Source organism: Seriola dumerili, unplaced genomic scaffold, assembly GCF_002260705.1.
Source record: "Seriola dumerili isolate Sdu_G_001 unplaced genomic scaffold, Sdu_1.0 BDQW01000465.1, whole genome shotgun sequence".
Classification (NCBI taxonomy): Eukaryota; Metazoa; Chordata; class Actinopteri; order Carangiformes; family Carangidae; genus Seriola; species Seriola dumerili.
Window position 1 is genome coordinate 806657 of NW_019174720.1, and position 16362 is coordinate 823018.

Sequence of the window (16362 nt, forward strand, 5' to 3'; positions counted from 1 at the left end):
GGGAAGTCTTCTACTAAAATGCTTTCACTCAATAATAAATACTAGTAATAAGTAATAACGGTTGCACTTTGTTTGGATGGTCCTCCTGCAGAGAGTTTTTAACATTTCATTCATTTTTGAACATTCAAATGCTCAACTAATGTTCAACAATGTTTATACAAATATTCAACAAACAACTAGTAAACCATTAAATGGTTAGGGTGAGTGAAACAGTTGAATTGATAAATCTCAACTAATAACCTGTTGAAATGTTACAAATACTGTAATCTCTCTGTAGGCAAACTATCCAAATAAAGTGTTACAGTAATAACTGGGAACATTAAACAGCATCAGTAAAGCTCCAAAAACAACACAAGGGGTTTTCTTTTAGCAGAAAGAGGAATGAAAAGATCTGTCCTAATTGTGTCAGTAGTGCAAACAACTGTGTTTATATATCTATATCTTATCTATATCAGAGTGCTGACAGTATCCGGCCTCAGTGAAAGAGTGATGTTGCCATGCTGGCCAAAAATGGTAGATTAAACATGCAGCAACATTTCTACCTGTCTTGAATTGTCTGACAGTTCTAGATGATATCATCTGATGCTGGTTCTGGAAAAGAAAATGCATGAGTCACAAAATTTGATTAAATCTCTGTTGAAAAAAAAATGTAAGATTGTTAAATTTGTGAAATTGAAGCGAGTAATTGACAGAACTGCTGTATTGGTGCTGTGCTCCCATTCCACTTAAGTGTAAGGTCTGTCTGGTGGTCTTCCCATCTGTGCAGTCAGGATATTTGGAAAGTATCTGTAGCCTTGTGGAGTCTACAAGGAGAGGACTTGGTTTTTCCCCAAGGCCTGAACGAATGTACACTGGACATCTTTTGCACCACTGATGTCCTTTAAAAAGAAAACACATCGTTTACAGGTCAGATACCTGCCAGTTGTCATGAATGCACAAGTTGGAAGGTAAAGTGGGATTAGGTGAAGAGTAATTTGGGATACAATTATTGTCCTTACTGTAGTAAATATTAAATATTACATTTTGAGTAGTGGGGAATAGTAGTAAGAGTGGTTAGATGAAGGAATTCCAGACTTGGGGTTTGTAGGCTGGTTCAAGCTCCTGTCCAGGGTGGGCACATGGTAACGGAATTGTTGCATTCATGTGTGGGCAGGTGGTAATTTTACTACTGTAGTGCTGTTAATTGCAGCCTCATTTACTTGTTTCCTACTGGAAAGATGCTATCGGTGACTAGAATGACCCTGATCTTACGGACAGAGGCTAATTAAAAGTCTTAACATCTTAACAGTTCTTATTAAAAAGGAAGAAGAAGGAATTTTACCACAGTCAGATGACAAGCTTTATTAATTTAATCAATAGGTTTCCAGTGCTGAGAGAGTCCTAGGTGTGTTTAGCTGTCAGTACAAAAACTGGAAGCAAGGGGGTGACTGCTAGCCTGGCTCAGTTAATGTGAATAACGTACTGTCCTACCTTGTCCATCAAGAAGTCAACAAGTAATTGCCTTTTAATCCGTATTGTCAAGCCTTTTAGCTGTAAAAACTTTACATTCGCACCTGGATGTGGTGAAATAAATATCTTAACTCGACTCTGGGACTTCTGACAGATGAATCATGAATGTGGAGGAAGCTGCTCTAGTTTCTACACGTTAAACATGATTGAGTGTGCACATATTAGGCATGCTACCTAAACATTAATGATGATGAATGTTTGATACCAGTAAAGGAAGTTTAAATGTCAGTCTTTTACACATAAGACTAGTATTTCTACTAATATAGGCAAATTGTATGGATCAGAATTCATCAGTAATAACATACAGCATTTGTCATAAAAGAAAAAAAATATCGGCACCTATTTTGATTATTCATTGTGTAAAATTAAGGTTTTTCTGTTTTTTCATGTCTTTATTTGTAAGAGACCTTTTGGTGTTAGACTTTTGAGCAAACAAAAAGAGATACTTGAACACACCAACAAGTTGTTGTCCTAATCTATGTACTGCTTTATGTATGTATGACAGGATAACAGTTTCCCTCTGTGTCCAGTCTTTGTGCTAAGCTGGGCTAAGACTTGAGCTTATATTAATGCTGTGGGACTTTGTGTAAGATGGATGAACTTTCCTCTAATTATTGATGTAATATTTTAAATGTTGGATAAAGAACAATATCTGGGGAAACTAAGCAACATTCAGAGTGACCAGTTTGGCTGTCTTATAAAGGTGCACTGTTTCTCCTACTGTCTCCTACTACCTTCCTATGTATGCTTTTCTTAGTTTGACCAGTTCACAACACAAAACACGCATGTAAAGGAACAAAAGTGTCTATCTAAAAACTTGCTTCCTCAGCGCTGTCTTTACATTAGGCTACCATGAACCTGGCGTGGGACAAGAATAAGTTTTAGTTTTTCCTGCAGTATTGAATATGAAATGTGACAGCTGTGTGCTAGAGCCTGTCTGCCTGTGTGTATATGTGGATGCCTAACGACCCTAACTAAACTAAACTCTGTTCTCTTTAACATTGCAGTATTCCCTTTGATAGAATATCAGACATCAATTTTTCACTGAATACAAATGAAAGTGTAAGTACTTTGATTATTAATCTTGAATTCATCAGTTATTGAATGAGAGGAGAAAGTGAAATTCTCAACAAATTAAATGTGTTGTTAATATGACATCTTATATTTCCTGATATCACTGTAATATGACATTCATGTGGAAGCAGATGCCACAAAATAAGATAAGAAATTCAAATTCTTCCATAAAACAAATGTATGGCGGCTGTATAGAATACAAGGATTCATCTTGATAGAAATGCAGTTGAACCAAAAGCTGAGCAAAGCACAGTGTGAGATACAGACATGGATGTGCTGTCATTTTTCTCCATTGAGCGGTAAACATGTTAATGTCTGCTTCACGGCTGAGTGGCTTTTGTTCTGTAGGATCCAACCCTAGTTTGTATGTGCAAGTGCTATAGATGTAAACTGTTCTAAGTGTGTGTGTATGTTTCGGTTTCTGTTCCTCCCCAGGCGAACATAGCTTTGTTTGAGGCTCGCTGTAAGGAGAAAATCCAGCAGTTTGAAGATGCTGGTTCAGATGAGGAAGATATCTGGGATGAAAAAGATGTCACCTTCGCACCAGAGGCTCAGAGACGCCCCAGGTCAGTTAAACAAACAACACACAAACACACACACACACACACACACACACACACACACACACACACACACACACACACACACACACACACACACACACAAAAATGCACAGAGATGTTTGTTTGTGAATAAACTCTGTTGTGACTTCTACAGCTTCAAGGCCATCATCCCTCTTGTTTAAAATTGTCTGTGCTACCAAACATGCAGAGTTAATTATAAAATGTGAGCATCTGCAAAGTAATTTAACTGTAAAGCATCAAATGAGTAAACATGAGCACATTGTGTGTTCTTCTTCAGTTCTTTACTTCTGAGTTTTTAAGTTCAGGAGTTTCTGTGTTGGATGTTTATGTAAAGGATGTTTTAAAATATTCTGGTTGAAGAAATTTTGAGACACCTAATAGTGTATTTGGTTAATCTATCATTGTTTTAATATGTCAGTTACTGATATTGTCTGAAAAGCTAAAAAAAAAAAAAAAAAAAAATCAGAAAACTTACTAGAAAAATGACCTAAATATATCCTCTTTGCTTTTCTAAGCATTTCTAGTAAACTGAGTAATTAATACAAGCATACAACAACTGTTAAAAACACTGAACATTTTTAGCATATGCCTTAATAGCCAAGCAGTTTGATTGTGGAGTTTATTGCGCTCCCCAGTATGATGAGAGGATGAACTCGGATAAGGTTGAGGTCTGGAAATAACCCTCAGTCTGTGTGTCCATTTCAGGAGTTCAGGCAGCACAGACAGTGAGGAGAGCACAGACTCAGAGGAGGAGGATGGCAAGAGAGATCCATTTGAAGTGTCCAACCCCAGCACCGATGACAGAATGGAAGTTGACACAGGTTGGTGTACCTTTTGACAACTACACATCAGTACTGGTGCGAATGTGATGCCTGCTTTTATTCTTTTTATTTTTTTTTTAATTGATAAGGACATTTTTTTTATTTTTTTTTTATCAATACCTTACATTTTCTGAGTGATTCATGTGTTTTTAACATTGTTATTTTTAGGGCCAGTGTGGACAGCAAACTTCGATGACATCCCCATGGACACGGGCACATCCACAGCTCCGGCCTCCAGTCCCAACAACCCTGTTGCCCCCTCTCCTTTATCGTCATCCACCTCTTCAACAGAAGCCCTCCCTGAGACAGCATGGAGCGCCTCTCCTGCTGCCAACTCTGAAACGGGCTGGGCTGACTTCTCCAACTTCACCCCTGTTAGGTAGGACATCGTGACAGGCTCTGCTACCGTTTCTTGTTAGTGTGCAGGCAGAGCTGCAGGTACAGCAGAGTACTGCTTGCTTTCGGCTGTCGTTGTCTTTTACTCTGATAGAGTGCTTCATAAATAGAAATTGCTGTTTTTCAGCCCTAAAGACCCACTGAGGTGCAATTCTCCTGTTGCTATGGAAACCAGCATAGAGACAATGGACCCTCTTGGGGTCAATGCACCCATTCAGCCTGAAGGTGAGATGTGTTAATATGCATGTCTATGTTAATCCAGAGTGTGATTTATATAACATCATGTGATCTTGAGACACAAACACACACACACCAGGGCGCCCTCCAACATACTGATGTGTGTCGCCCCAACTCTCCTGCTGTCCCGTTGTGACACACTAAACCTGGAGACACACACACACACACACACACACACAAAATTTGACACTTTGCTTATCTTTTGGTGGCAGAATCTAAATAATCCAAAATCATGCTGGTGAGTGAATATGTTTTCTGTTGGGGTCGGTGTGAGTTCCTATGTATTGAAATAACTTAAATGACAAAATTGTATCTGTCAGATTTGACCTGTTTGTCACCTTTCTCAACACCCTCAGACTGTGATGGCTGGTTGGGAACCGGTTTGGCTTGTCCCTCCTCCACCTCACCTAAGGATTGTGGGAGATCCAAAGCGGAGGAGGAAACAACCTCTTGTGAGCAGCGCAGCATCACAGAGACAGTCATCAACGGCTCTATGAAAGAAACCGTGAGCCTCACTGTTGATGCCAAGACTGAGACCGCCGTCTTTAAGAGGTTCGCCAAACACATCCACACAAAAACACACTACATAGCTGTGCTAGATGACTAAATGCAGGGCTTAAAGTACTCCGGCACCGTGCTGGATCTCCGGTGTAACGCTGTGAGAGAAAAAATGAAAAGTCAATACACTTAGGAATTTGTTGTAGATGCAGTTTATCATGTTCAAGGTAATAAAGTTAAGCAACCAATGGTATGAGAGGAAAGCAGCTCTCGCCCGCTTACTAGCCAATCAGAAGTGGAGCGGGGCGGGTCTTGGCAACACTGGCAGTGTAGGAACCAGCGGCTTGAAGGAGCCGGGCGAGGAAGCTACTATATGCACCAGCATGCTGTCCGCGCACTCCAACATACAACTACGTTACCGGGAGCGACCGTTACGGTTGATACTCAATGACTGACCGTGTCTGCAATTTAAAAAAAAAAAAGGAAAATACGTTTATAGCTGAACATGATCTGTGATCTGTCCTTCACTATTTCTTTGTTCACAACCCAAAAACAATGAAGAAATAAGTGATAGTGGCCTTCTTCATTTCACTTTAAACTTCAGTTTACCAGTTCTTTAAGCACTTCAATGTTACTGTATTTTTTTTTAATCTTCAATATTTATTTAATTCTCATTATTATCTGTTTTTCAGAAGGAAACACTTAAACGTTGCTATAGTATTGTATTGTTTACAGTTGTCTTTACATTGCACGTACTTTTATGGAGAATAGAGAAAAATGGTGCAAAGCACATATTGTATATGTGCAAATCTTTTTTCCAAATTATAATTACCCAGAAGTTTTTCAAAGTAGATCGCACTTTAGAGCTGTTGCACTGTTACTGTTGACATATAGTATTTTTAAATAAATGCTGTTAAAGAGAAGTGAATCTGTGCGCCCCCCCCCCCCTTTTTTCTTTTTTTTTTAAACTTTAAGCCCTAAAATGTCAAATGTCATTATTAGCAATTTGAGTGCTGTGGTTGTGATCCTGGCATTCTCAAAATGCAAGAGGGGAACACTGTGATACGCTTACATGATGGTGTCTTTACCAGAATGGAGCCCTCACACCATCCCTCTTGCTACGTCCACACAACTACATTTTTAGTTTTAAAATGCATCTCTTTTGCTATGTTTTCGCCTCCCGTCTACATGACAGAGCTTTTGAATACGAAAACTGCAATTTTTGGAAACGCTGCTGGCCCCGTTTTATTTTGAAAACACTGGGGTTGTGCAGTAGTCTGAACGGGCAAAAACGGAGACCTTTGGAAATGATGGTGTAGACACCCATGGTCTCTCTTGATGGCTCTCATCAGCCTTGACTACCAGTGGTAAATACACCATGATTATGAATAAGAAGTTCTGCTGACCTTGTCATTTTTGCTAGCAGCTGTTGTGCAGTTAAATTCTGTATATTAACACTACAACTGTCTTTGCTGTTCCTCATTGGTTGTATTTTTTCCAACTAATCAACTGCAGAGTAGACAATCTACTTCCTGTTCACACAGGCTAGCATATGCCCAGTATACGTGATTGCTCGGTTAAGTATGTGTTTTCAGGTGTGTTAATCCGGACAGAGATCGTTTTCGTTTGAAAATGCCTTTTTAAAATAAAAAAGTAGTAGTGTGAACGTAGTATCTGTCACAGTTCATGTAGCAGCAGCGTTAGATTTAACATCAAGATCTGAGATGGGCCCCAGACCTTTTTAAAGACATCTACTGGTTGGAGAGTATTTGAGTTTACTCACAATTAAAGCATTATTCCACTGTTTCTGCACATTTACTGCAAGTCTGTAGTTTCCTCTTGAGCAGGGGTCAACAGATCTGATATTCAGCATTTTTATGATTATCAGAATCATTACCACGCACAGCACTATTACATACTACTACATGTTACGAGTAGTAGCCTATCAATACTGAAGGCTACTGTGTACAGACAGGAACAAACAGGAGCAGGTCTGTGTGTAAGCAGAGCTATGTGTCCAAGGTGAGACAGCAGATGAACATCACAGTCCTCTACGAAGTTGCTAAAACACCACAATTTTATGAACAAGTTAATTTGTGATCCAAGATCACTCACTGAGTGAGAGAGAGCACGAGAGAAGCGATCACTAACTGCTAAGCTGAAGTAATTATCAGATCTGAATAGTGTGTGAAGAACTATGGAATTGGCGAGAAATGCTAAAAGAAACAGCTGTAACTGCTGTACAGTGGGTAATTAGCTGCTGTAATAAGGAAAATAACAAATTAGCTGAGATGAGACAGCAGCAAAAAAACTTGGTTACAGAAACTCCAACAACTGGAAATAAGACACATTGTTATTTAAATAAATATTCAATGTTCCAGGTGAGAACCGCACTGAAAGCAACCACAAATTTCCAGTCAGGCACTTTGCAGTCTGTGCACACAACTGATAATTATTAATATATACTCAGTTGTCAGTTTATTAGGAAAACCTAGATAAAACTGATGTAGTCTAATACAACAGTTCTGCAGTAAATCCTCCTTCATGAGGATTATAATGTTATAATGTTTGTTATAAAATTGTTTTAGACAGTTGTTGATTCAACTATGATCTTTATGGAGGATGTAGTGTGTGGAGCAGTTGAGCTGTGTTACATTATACAGAGGTGTTTCTGTTATTCAGCCTACCTTCATTGTTATAAATGGGGTGGACAAAATAATAGAAACACCTGAACACCACAGCAGGTGTCCTTATGTAGCAGTAGTTGTGTGTTGGTATTTCAGTGATCAGTCTTGGGGACAAAATCACCAAAATGTGGCTCTCAGATGTCTGTTGTCAGTGAGACGAAGGACCTGTTCAGACCTGTTATTAACATGCGTCATCAGTGATCCAATCACAAGTGGTCAGCTCTAAGTTCATCAGCTCACACTTGCGTTGAAAAGTGTCTCCAGTGACCACTTGTGATCTGATCTCTCTTCCTACTTTATATGCAAATAAACAGGTATGTGTTGTTTTAAGCCAATTGACAGAAGGGTCCATTATCATTGTGCTTGTATATGTGTGAGATATTTTGGTTTCAGTATAAACTGTGTTGGGACTAATCAGACTGTGACAGAGGATGTCAGTAGAGTAGTTGGTCCTTCAGTGTGGTCCAGGACACATTCACGTTGACACTGCTAAAAGAATGTGAACACCTGGTCCAGACCACCTCTGAATGTGGTCTGAGTGATTGGATCTCAAATGCGTCCTCACTGCATCTTGGGTGATAAGATACAGACTCATTTGTGTACATTTTATTATTATTTCAGTTCACTAAGTAAGCACAAACTCTTATTGTGAAGGGACATTATTGAGAAGGAAGGAACAGGAAGTGCGTTTTGTTGTTGTGAACCTGGGAGCGGGTGAAGATGGCGGTTGTCAAATAAAGCTGTGGGCGAAACATAAAGTTTGACTCCTTATTGAGTAACATTGGGTGCGTTCACACCTGAACTTAGAGCTGACCACTTGTGATCAGATTACTTGAGACGAATGTTAATACCAGGTCTGAACAGGTCTGGACAGGGCCTCAGATCCAATTTCCATCTAAAATACCAACAGCTCGCTTAGTTGTGCCTCATTTGAATGAACCTCCCACCTGTGCACTGTGTTGGTACCAGAAGACCACACAGAGGGTCAAAGCCAATTTCTAGGTCAGAATAATAATGTGTGTGCTGCTTCAGCTGGTCATTGTACCCCAAAGATAAGGCCATAGACTGGTTCAGTTGTCTTATATTTTATGTTCATTCTTTCGGTGTCTTAACAATTTGTGGTGACCATACCTCACATAGCAGAATTGCAGAGACAGTACATAGCTAAGTCCGTGTGGTGATAAAGTACTCCATGCTTCAATTAAATACTAATAATTATGTACATTTAGACTTTAAAATGATATTCAAGTATGAAACACCTAGCAACATTGCAGTACTTTTTCCACCATTAAAACTTTTCACTATTAAAATCCATTTGAACTGACATGAATTCAAGCACACTACAGCCCCCATCATCCACAAATTATGAAACCGCAAGCTTTCCACAGCCACCTGTCAGTCCTACAATGGATGTTTTTTTCATATTTGAATTTCAACAGTGTCTCTGTAGTGAAGTACTTGCCTATCTGAAATCCACAGGTTTTACAGTTGGTCATCCTTTGTCCTTCTGTCCCCTTGTTGATACTGTATTATATTGTCTGTCTGTCTGTCTGAGTAAATAACAACTGTCTGATGAACTGAGCAACACTTACAACCTGAGCTTCCCCTCTCTCTCTTGCTGTGCGTTGTGGGTGTGGTCTTCTTCAGAGTGTTGAAATCTTATCGGTATGTACAGCCAATCAGAGATCAGCCTGCAGCCGTGATGTAGTCTTGTTGTCACGTCAACCACCAACTTTTCTTTCCCAGTTTGATCTTTGGTTTCAGCTCCTTGTTTGTTTATTTCATTATCTCCATTCTGCATGTATTTCTACCAAAGGTGTTGTCCAAGTGCAGTTTTTAGTTTATTCAGCTTTCAGGCAGTTTGTATCTTAACCCAATTTAAAACCATTTTATTATTTCAAATGTCACAAGTGAAATTACCCTGAAGTGGCCTCATCCTCTCCACAATTGGATTTTATTATTCATATGTTTATTTCATTGTTATGTTTTGCTTTGTCCACATGGCTCAGCCATTAAGACTGTAACGTAGGTAAAAATGCACAATGATGTAACTGCTTAAGAATTTGTAATGTGCAAACAGTCAAATACTGGACATTGGTAGGTGCCTAGATAGTAGAAACACAACTGATTTAAATCATGCATTAGTCATCCATTCATGGCCGGAGGCGTGTCTTCAAAGACCAGTTGAAAAAGAAATCTGCTCATTAAGGCTCTGACATAACCTGAGACAACATCATTCATTCGAAAGATAATGGTTCAGTGTGTTACGGCCAAATGTTTGCACGATAGGTAACATGAATAATGAAAAACATTATCCATCTTTCCTTTATTTGTGGTAACAGTCCACACACTACTCTTCCACACAGGAACAGTAGAACAGATAATACATCCAGCGTGGCCTGTTGTGTACTTGTGTGTACATTCTGTAAAACAATACAGTAATCTTAAACTAGAAGGATGGATACACATTTAAATTTCAGATGCTACCAATTTGAATCCAATCATAAAAATGAAATGTACATGTGAAAATACTGTTCCATTAATAAAACTTCTGAAATTAAAATGAAATATGAGTTGCTCATAGGAGTAATCATATAATATCAGTATTGTTCTATCAAATATTGATTTCCTTTTTAGTTGTGAAAATTCCTTCACTTCTCTGCCTGGCCCAAACTGTGATAGAGATGCTGTTTCTTAATGACCTCAAACTGTATGTGCCCGTACTGATATACATGTATCTGTGAAAAGCTATTATACACCTGTATTTTTGGCCTTCTGATTTATCCACTGGGCTCTGGCTGAAATGAAATATTGTAACCTTAGGATCTGTGTGTTAATAATGTCAGAGAAACCACTAAAAGCTTTGTGACACAAAAATATTACTGGATGTTTTATGCAGGAAGGATAAAGCTTTTCTTTTGAGTATTGAAATTTGAAATTAAGACTTTTTGTGTTTCCTTTCTGTACATTAAGTAACATTAAGGATGAATATTATTTTTGTTAGTACTCAATTAGACAACTTTTAATCAAGCATAAAAATACCGGTGTGAATGTCACATATGCAGCCATTACCAGAGATTCTGAATTGGTCACATATTCTTCATACCACATGACAGCTTGTTGTCTGAAATGACTAATGCTGAATAATTGTTATGTTATGTAGCACCTCAAATGTTGCATTGTATCTGGATGTTTATAGATGTTTTGCTTTGATTGAGGCCTCATTGAGATTATTGGTGGTTCTCTGAGACAAAGCAAGACTGACGGCTGGCACAATCAATTTTGGTCTAATCAGTGTCCAAATCCGTTTGTAGGCCTGCCTATTATTTGCTGGCTCTGTAGCTACAAAGTAAACAGTATTGTAGCTAAACACTCTAAACAGTTGACTTTCTCCATTTGCTGTACATTTTGATGCTTTTCCTTCATGCTATTCACAGTTTCCCCCATTTCAACACCTCCATCCTTTGTTTTACTGTGTGCTCTGTCAGTCAGTTCAGCATGCATCACTGTTCACATATCACTGTGCTCTGTGTGTTCCTTTGGGGAAAGTGGTTGCTATCAATAACTTGTTACGGTATTAATGTATATTTGTGTGTGTACGTGTGTTCCAGTGATGAAGAGAAGAGTGCTTCTTCAGAGAAATACTCAGTAGTGGAGTGTGTGGATTTGGAGAGAACAGACGTCAACAGCTCAGCCACAGCCTGCTGTCCCAAAACAGGGTCAGATACAACACACACACCATTTACCTGAAGGGAGACAAATTTTGTTCACACCTCTGTACCATTCAGCACCACTCATATGGAAGTGTTCAGTCACATGATCTCTTTGACCCTGACATGTGTCTATAGCTGTGATGCTGGTTTAAAATCAGATAGTCATAATTTGGTGCCAAAGCCCTTCATTACACTGTGACAGTAGTATGGAGGGTTGTCATGTATCACCACAATAATGTCTCAGTATTTATTTATTATTTGTAATCGACTGATGAATTTAAAATGTGATAAGAAACTGCCAAATTAAATTTTCCAGTAAATGATGCATTAGAATACTAAAAATGTTTTTACAAATAATTCTCATTTTCTGTCTTTCTGTCCTTTCTCTTTAATTTAACAGCGATGCGGCCTGAACATGAAATAAACTTCAGGCCACAGAAGGAGCTCTGATTGGCTGACTGCTCCAAACGGAGCTTCATCTGTTGCTATGTGGCCCAGATTGATTTCATGTTTAGGTCTTTGTATTAAAGCAGTCACTAAATGAAAATTACTGTAAATGTTAAAACAGGAAGTAGATGAATTGTCAGGTGCAATCTGGTAGGCAGGCACATAAGTAAATAAAATGACAAAAGCCTTTTTTAAAATAATTTTTGTAATTGTTTCAAAATTCGACAAAATAGGAAATGTAACAACATCAACATCATTATGATTTATTCATGATTTATGTAACTGATGGCCTTTGTAATACATAATTTAAATGTAAATTTAGATAAATCAATAAAGGTATTCATAGATTATTAAACACTACATCAGCACACAGGCTGGAAGACAAAAAAATATACAAAACAGAGACGTCAAATTAAAAACTCTGTACTGTATATCTGAATCAGCAATGTGTACTAGACCAAATTTTTCCATCATTAACACAAACATTAGGTTTCTGTTCTGTAGCTCCTGTGGAGATAACATGTGACATTCAGGCACAAACTTGTGCCAAATCAGAAACAGCCTATTAAACAGTGCAACTCCCACATCTTGTGTTTCTTTATTAAACGTTTCTGATGTTTATCTTACTTAGGGCTGGATAATTCTGATCACTCACTACTTTTATTCATTCTTATTGATTTTATTGATGTAATGATCCCACATTGATTCTTCTCATTTCTCAGTTAACATGACATCTGTGTTAAATATTATGTCTACAGTGGTAACTTGTTGTAAGTGCTTCAGTTTGAGCTGTGGGATGTATAAAATGATGTTGGATGTGGAAATCAAGTTTCCCAAAGGTTATTTAAAATTAAAATTAACATACATGCCAGCTGATGATCCAAGTCCAATAAAGTGTGACATGAATGATTACAGGCTGCGTCCACACCCATTCAGATGAGTTATTTAGCTTGGTATCAGAAATAATCTCTGTCCAGACTAACACACCTGAAAACACACATCACATGATCATTGACGTACAGTGGGCATGCAGTTGTAGCATTAAAATGAAGAACTTAACTGAACAAGGTCAGTAACACTTGTAATTCATTATCCATGTTGCATTCACCACTGGTAGTCAGGACTGAGACCTGTTTGCGTTTTAAACCTAAAACATCAGTGTGGACGTAGCCACAGTCTTTCCATTTCACGCCAGTGGTAACTCAGAATGGTCAGCTGACTGTGGTTGTATCGAACTGAGTCTAGAGATTACATCTACGACCTAGAATCAAGAATCAAATCAGGAGATGAGTGCTGATATCAAGCCTTAATCCAGCATTGTACCATCACTGGTTTCCATTAGAACATGATCTGGTGAGAGTTATGTAAATATGATTCCAGGTTAGCCATTCAGTGACGTTTTTCTTCCTCTGCTCTCCTGTGTCTCCTGTAAGCAGTGAGAAGTGTCGGTCTACTGTGGAGCTTCCCAATGGTCCTCTAGAGGAAATGCCAGCTGTAGAGGAGGCCAAGTAAGTGACTGCCCCTGTGAACTGTGTGAGATTGAGTCTTTCAAGGCTGCACCACTTAACCAGGAGATCCCTTCAACGTCATGTACTGAGTAATGTGCTGCTGCATACTGAGCTCTGTCCAGCATGCCAACTGTTCATTTTACTTATAGCAAAGTTTCTGTAGTGTAAAGCTACTCCTTAATTGTCTCCATTTACTCCAAAAAGGTCCATAACTATGTCTTTGCGTTTCTCTAGACTGGACCAGAGTGCCGTGTCCTCAGAGCCAGCTGTGAATGGGCCGGCATGAAGGTTTTCTAATGCCAGCCAATGGCCAGCCTGTTCTGCCACGCAGGACCCTCCTCCTGGCTAGCCAGCGGAGGCCACTGCTCAGAGCTGTACCAATCACACGCCCCCACCAGGACCAGCAATACTCCCATCGGGTCATCACTGACAGTCAGACAGACAGGTGTACAGACACAGGATGAACTGAAAAGCAAAAAGAGAGACATACTCAAATGGATACAGAATAGTTTTTTTTCTGCATTTGTTTATATACTATTGTTCTTATGAGGTGATGTGCGACTGATATCTTGCCACTCAAAATTAAATAGTAATGTTGCTATAGTTAAAGAAATGATTGTATGAATAAAATATTTTATAAAAAGAAAAATGTATACAGAAACATAAGATGAATTACAACAGAAACAGGAAAAGCTGATTGGTGAGCCAACCAATCACTAAGCTGTTGTTACTTGCTGGATCCTGCGTAGCAGTTGCTATATTTAAAATTCTCACCCACCATTGGTCTGTGTGTCTGAGCAAAGCTGCTCCTGCCAATTGAAACACATTTTAAAAACCAGACTTAAAGTTTTATTTTGCTGCAGGCCTTCTTTGTAAATGTTTTTCTCCTCTTCTTTTGCTTTGAGTCAGATTTGACAAGCTTTTTGGTATATATTTTTTTTTTTTAATTTATTATGAAAGTAAAATGATGGTGATATTTTGTTACTTAAGAGCCATACCAACACACTCTCCCCTTCTGGCAGGCTGCATTCATGCTAATTGGGTCCCTACCTCGCAGCTGGAAGGCTAAACAGGAGAGGCACAGTTTGTTTGCCTAAACTGGGAGCTGCACAAGTGTTAGCTCCACCTCAACTTCCTCAGATCACTGTCTGTTCTTTGGCCCAACACTGCTTTTTCTTTTTTAGTTTAGTAGTTACCAGTAGTTCTCAACTATGGGGTCTCTCTTTACATTTAGCAAATTCCATTGCAGGTTCAAGATGTATCTATACCGTGTGCAGAACTTTTGAATTTTAAGCAGCTACAGCATTTTAGGGAATTTAGAGGAATGAACAAATTACACACAGGAACATGAGAGGAAAAGAGAATGCAATGTGATTGAGTTAGTTCAATTTATTTCTGAAGACAACTATTTTAAATTTTGAATTTGTTCTTTATCAGCTGCTGAACAAGTTCTAACCACAGGTGTTTGTTCTTGAACTGTGTTCAGACTGACAGCAGCACTGTGGAAAAACACAGGTGTTGGCAAATCAGGGTTGCCAACACGCAGAGCGAGGAAGTTGAACGTGGCTCAGCACTATATTGGCAGTGCAAGTGCACATTCCTGGCAGATCACCTTGTAAGGTGAACAGTGAAATTCTACCATTTAGCTGCCAAGTGTTGAGATAGAGGATAAGATGACTGCCACTTTGATAACTTTCCACAGTTCTAAAATCCTTCCTCAAAATATGCTGTGCAGTGTTTTTAGTGTCTGAGAAGCCTTGAGAAGTATGACTCTCACTCAAACTTCTGCCTTCCTTCCTGCATTGTTTTTTATTATTATTATTTCTCAGCAGCAACCAAAGTAACACACCCCCACCAATGCAGACCCTTGTATCTTGGAGTGATCTTTAATCCTGGAAGTCCAGATTGAGTAAAGCATCTTTGAGTGTGAGCAGTTTTTAGTGCTATTGTCAGTCTGAATGCACCATTGTTCCACCTATATTTTATTTCTTTCATTCACCACCTCAATTTCAAAATCAATCTAACACCTGATGAAGGTGGATTTTTTTTAAGTTGAGTTTTCAAACTTAAACTTTTGAAACAAACTTCAAACCTGCCATGGTTGTGTTCACATACTGTAGTTGCCTCTGTATACATGGCCTTTTAGCTTTGGTTTGGTCTCCACCAACTCCTGAGAATATGTCTTTCTGGCTTTTGAGGTGCCTGGTGCTTTGAGGTGCCTGGTGCATTATAAATGATGACCAACTTCTGCAGTTGCCAGCATACTGAGCAAAAATGCAGAGATGGACATCAGTTAATGTTGCAGCATTTCTGCTGAATATATGTCCACTGAGCCCAACATAAACCAATCACCAATGCATCTGCTTGCAGCTGGGATGAAATGATTTATATTTTGCTAGAAATCGCACTCTTCTGCTGCTTTCCTTCTTTCCATGGAACCCCTTCTTCTCCCCACACCAAATGGGGCAGTTTTTTCATCTTGGCAACTCATGATTCACTGTTTAGCATTTGGTTCCAAGAGAAAATGGTTTTGTAACTCAGTTTTCTGTACCAGCATTGGAAAGGGAATAAGCTATTTACAGATGATAGTACAACTTATCCCCCACTTTTTTGTCTGATTATTAATTAATTAAATTTCATCTTAATTTCTGAAGCTATGTGGTCTTTGCAGATGCTTTATTGGGCTTGTCTATCATGGCTGAGGTTTGAGTATTTTTGAATACTTTCAATATAGGACTTTGAACATGCACTTTCAGACAGTTCTCCACTCTTATTTATGGGCAAAGTCCTAGACATGCTCTGTCATTGGATTAAATGTTTCACTGGAATCTAAAGTTGCATTTGATATAACACACTGCACTTGCTGGTCGTTATCGGTGGCTGTCTTC

General features: G+C 38.8%; 1 protein-coding gene across 6 annotated transcripts in view; it reads left to right on the forward strand.

Annotated features, from left to right (window-relative positions):
• The window catches only part of ppp6r3 (protein phosphatase 6 regulatory subunit 3), a 33052-nt gene extending 16925 nt beyond the window's left edge, over positions 1-16127 (forward strand). For 3 of the 6 annotated variants that reach the window (XM_022763037.1, XM_022763040.1, XM_022763038.1), the window contains exons 17-25: positions 2517-2571; positions 3019-3149; positions 3873-3988; positions 4157-4367; positions 4512-4609; positions 4978-5173; positions 11418-11525; positions 13400-13474; positions 13709-16127. In XM_022763037.1, coding sequence (XP_022618758.1) covers positions 2517-2571; positions 3019-3149; positions 3873-3988; positions 4157-4367; positions 4512-4609; positions 4978-5173; positions 11418-11525; positions 13400-13474; positions 13709-13760 — 1042 coding nt within the window. In that variant the 3' untranslated portion in view covers positions 13761-16127. Of the gene's footprint in view, positions 1-2516; positions 2572-3018; positions 3150-3872; positions 3989-4156; positions 4368-4511; positions 4610-4977; positions 5174-11417; positions 11526-11919; positions 12551-13399; positions 13475-13708 lie in introns of those variants that run through there. The other 3 variants (XM_022763039.1, XM_022763042.1, XM_022763041.1) reach the window with 3 other exon arrangements.
• Positions 16128-16362: the final 235 nt, after the last annotated feature.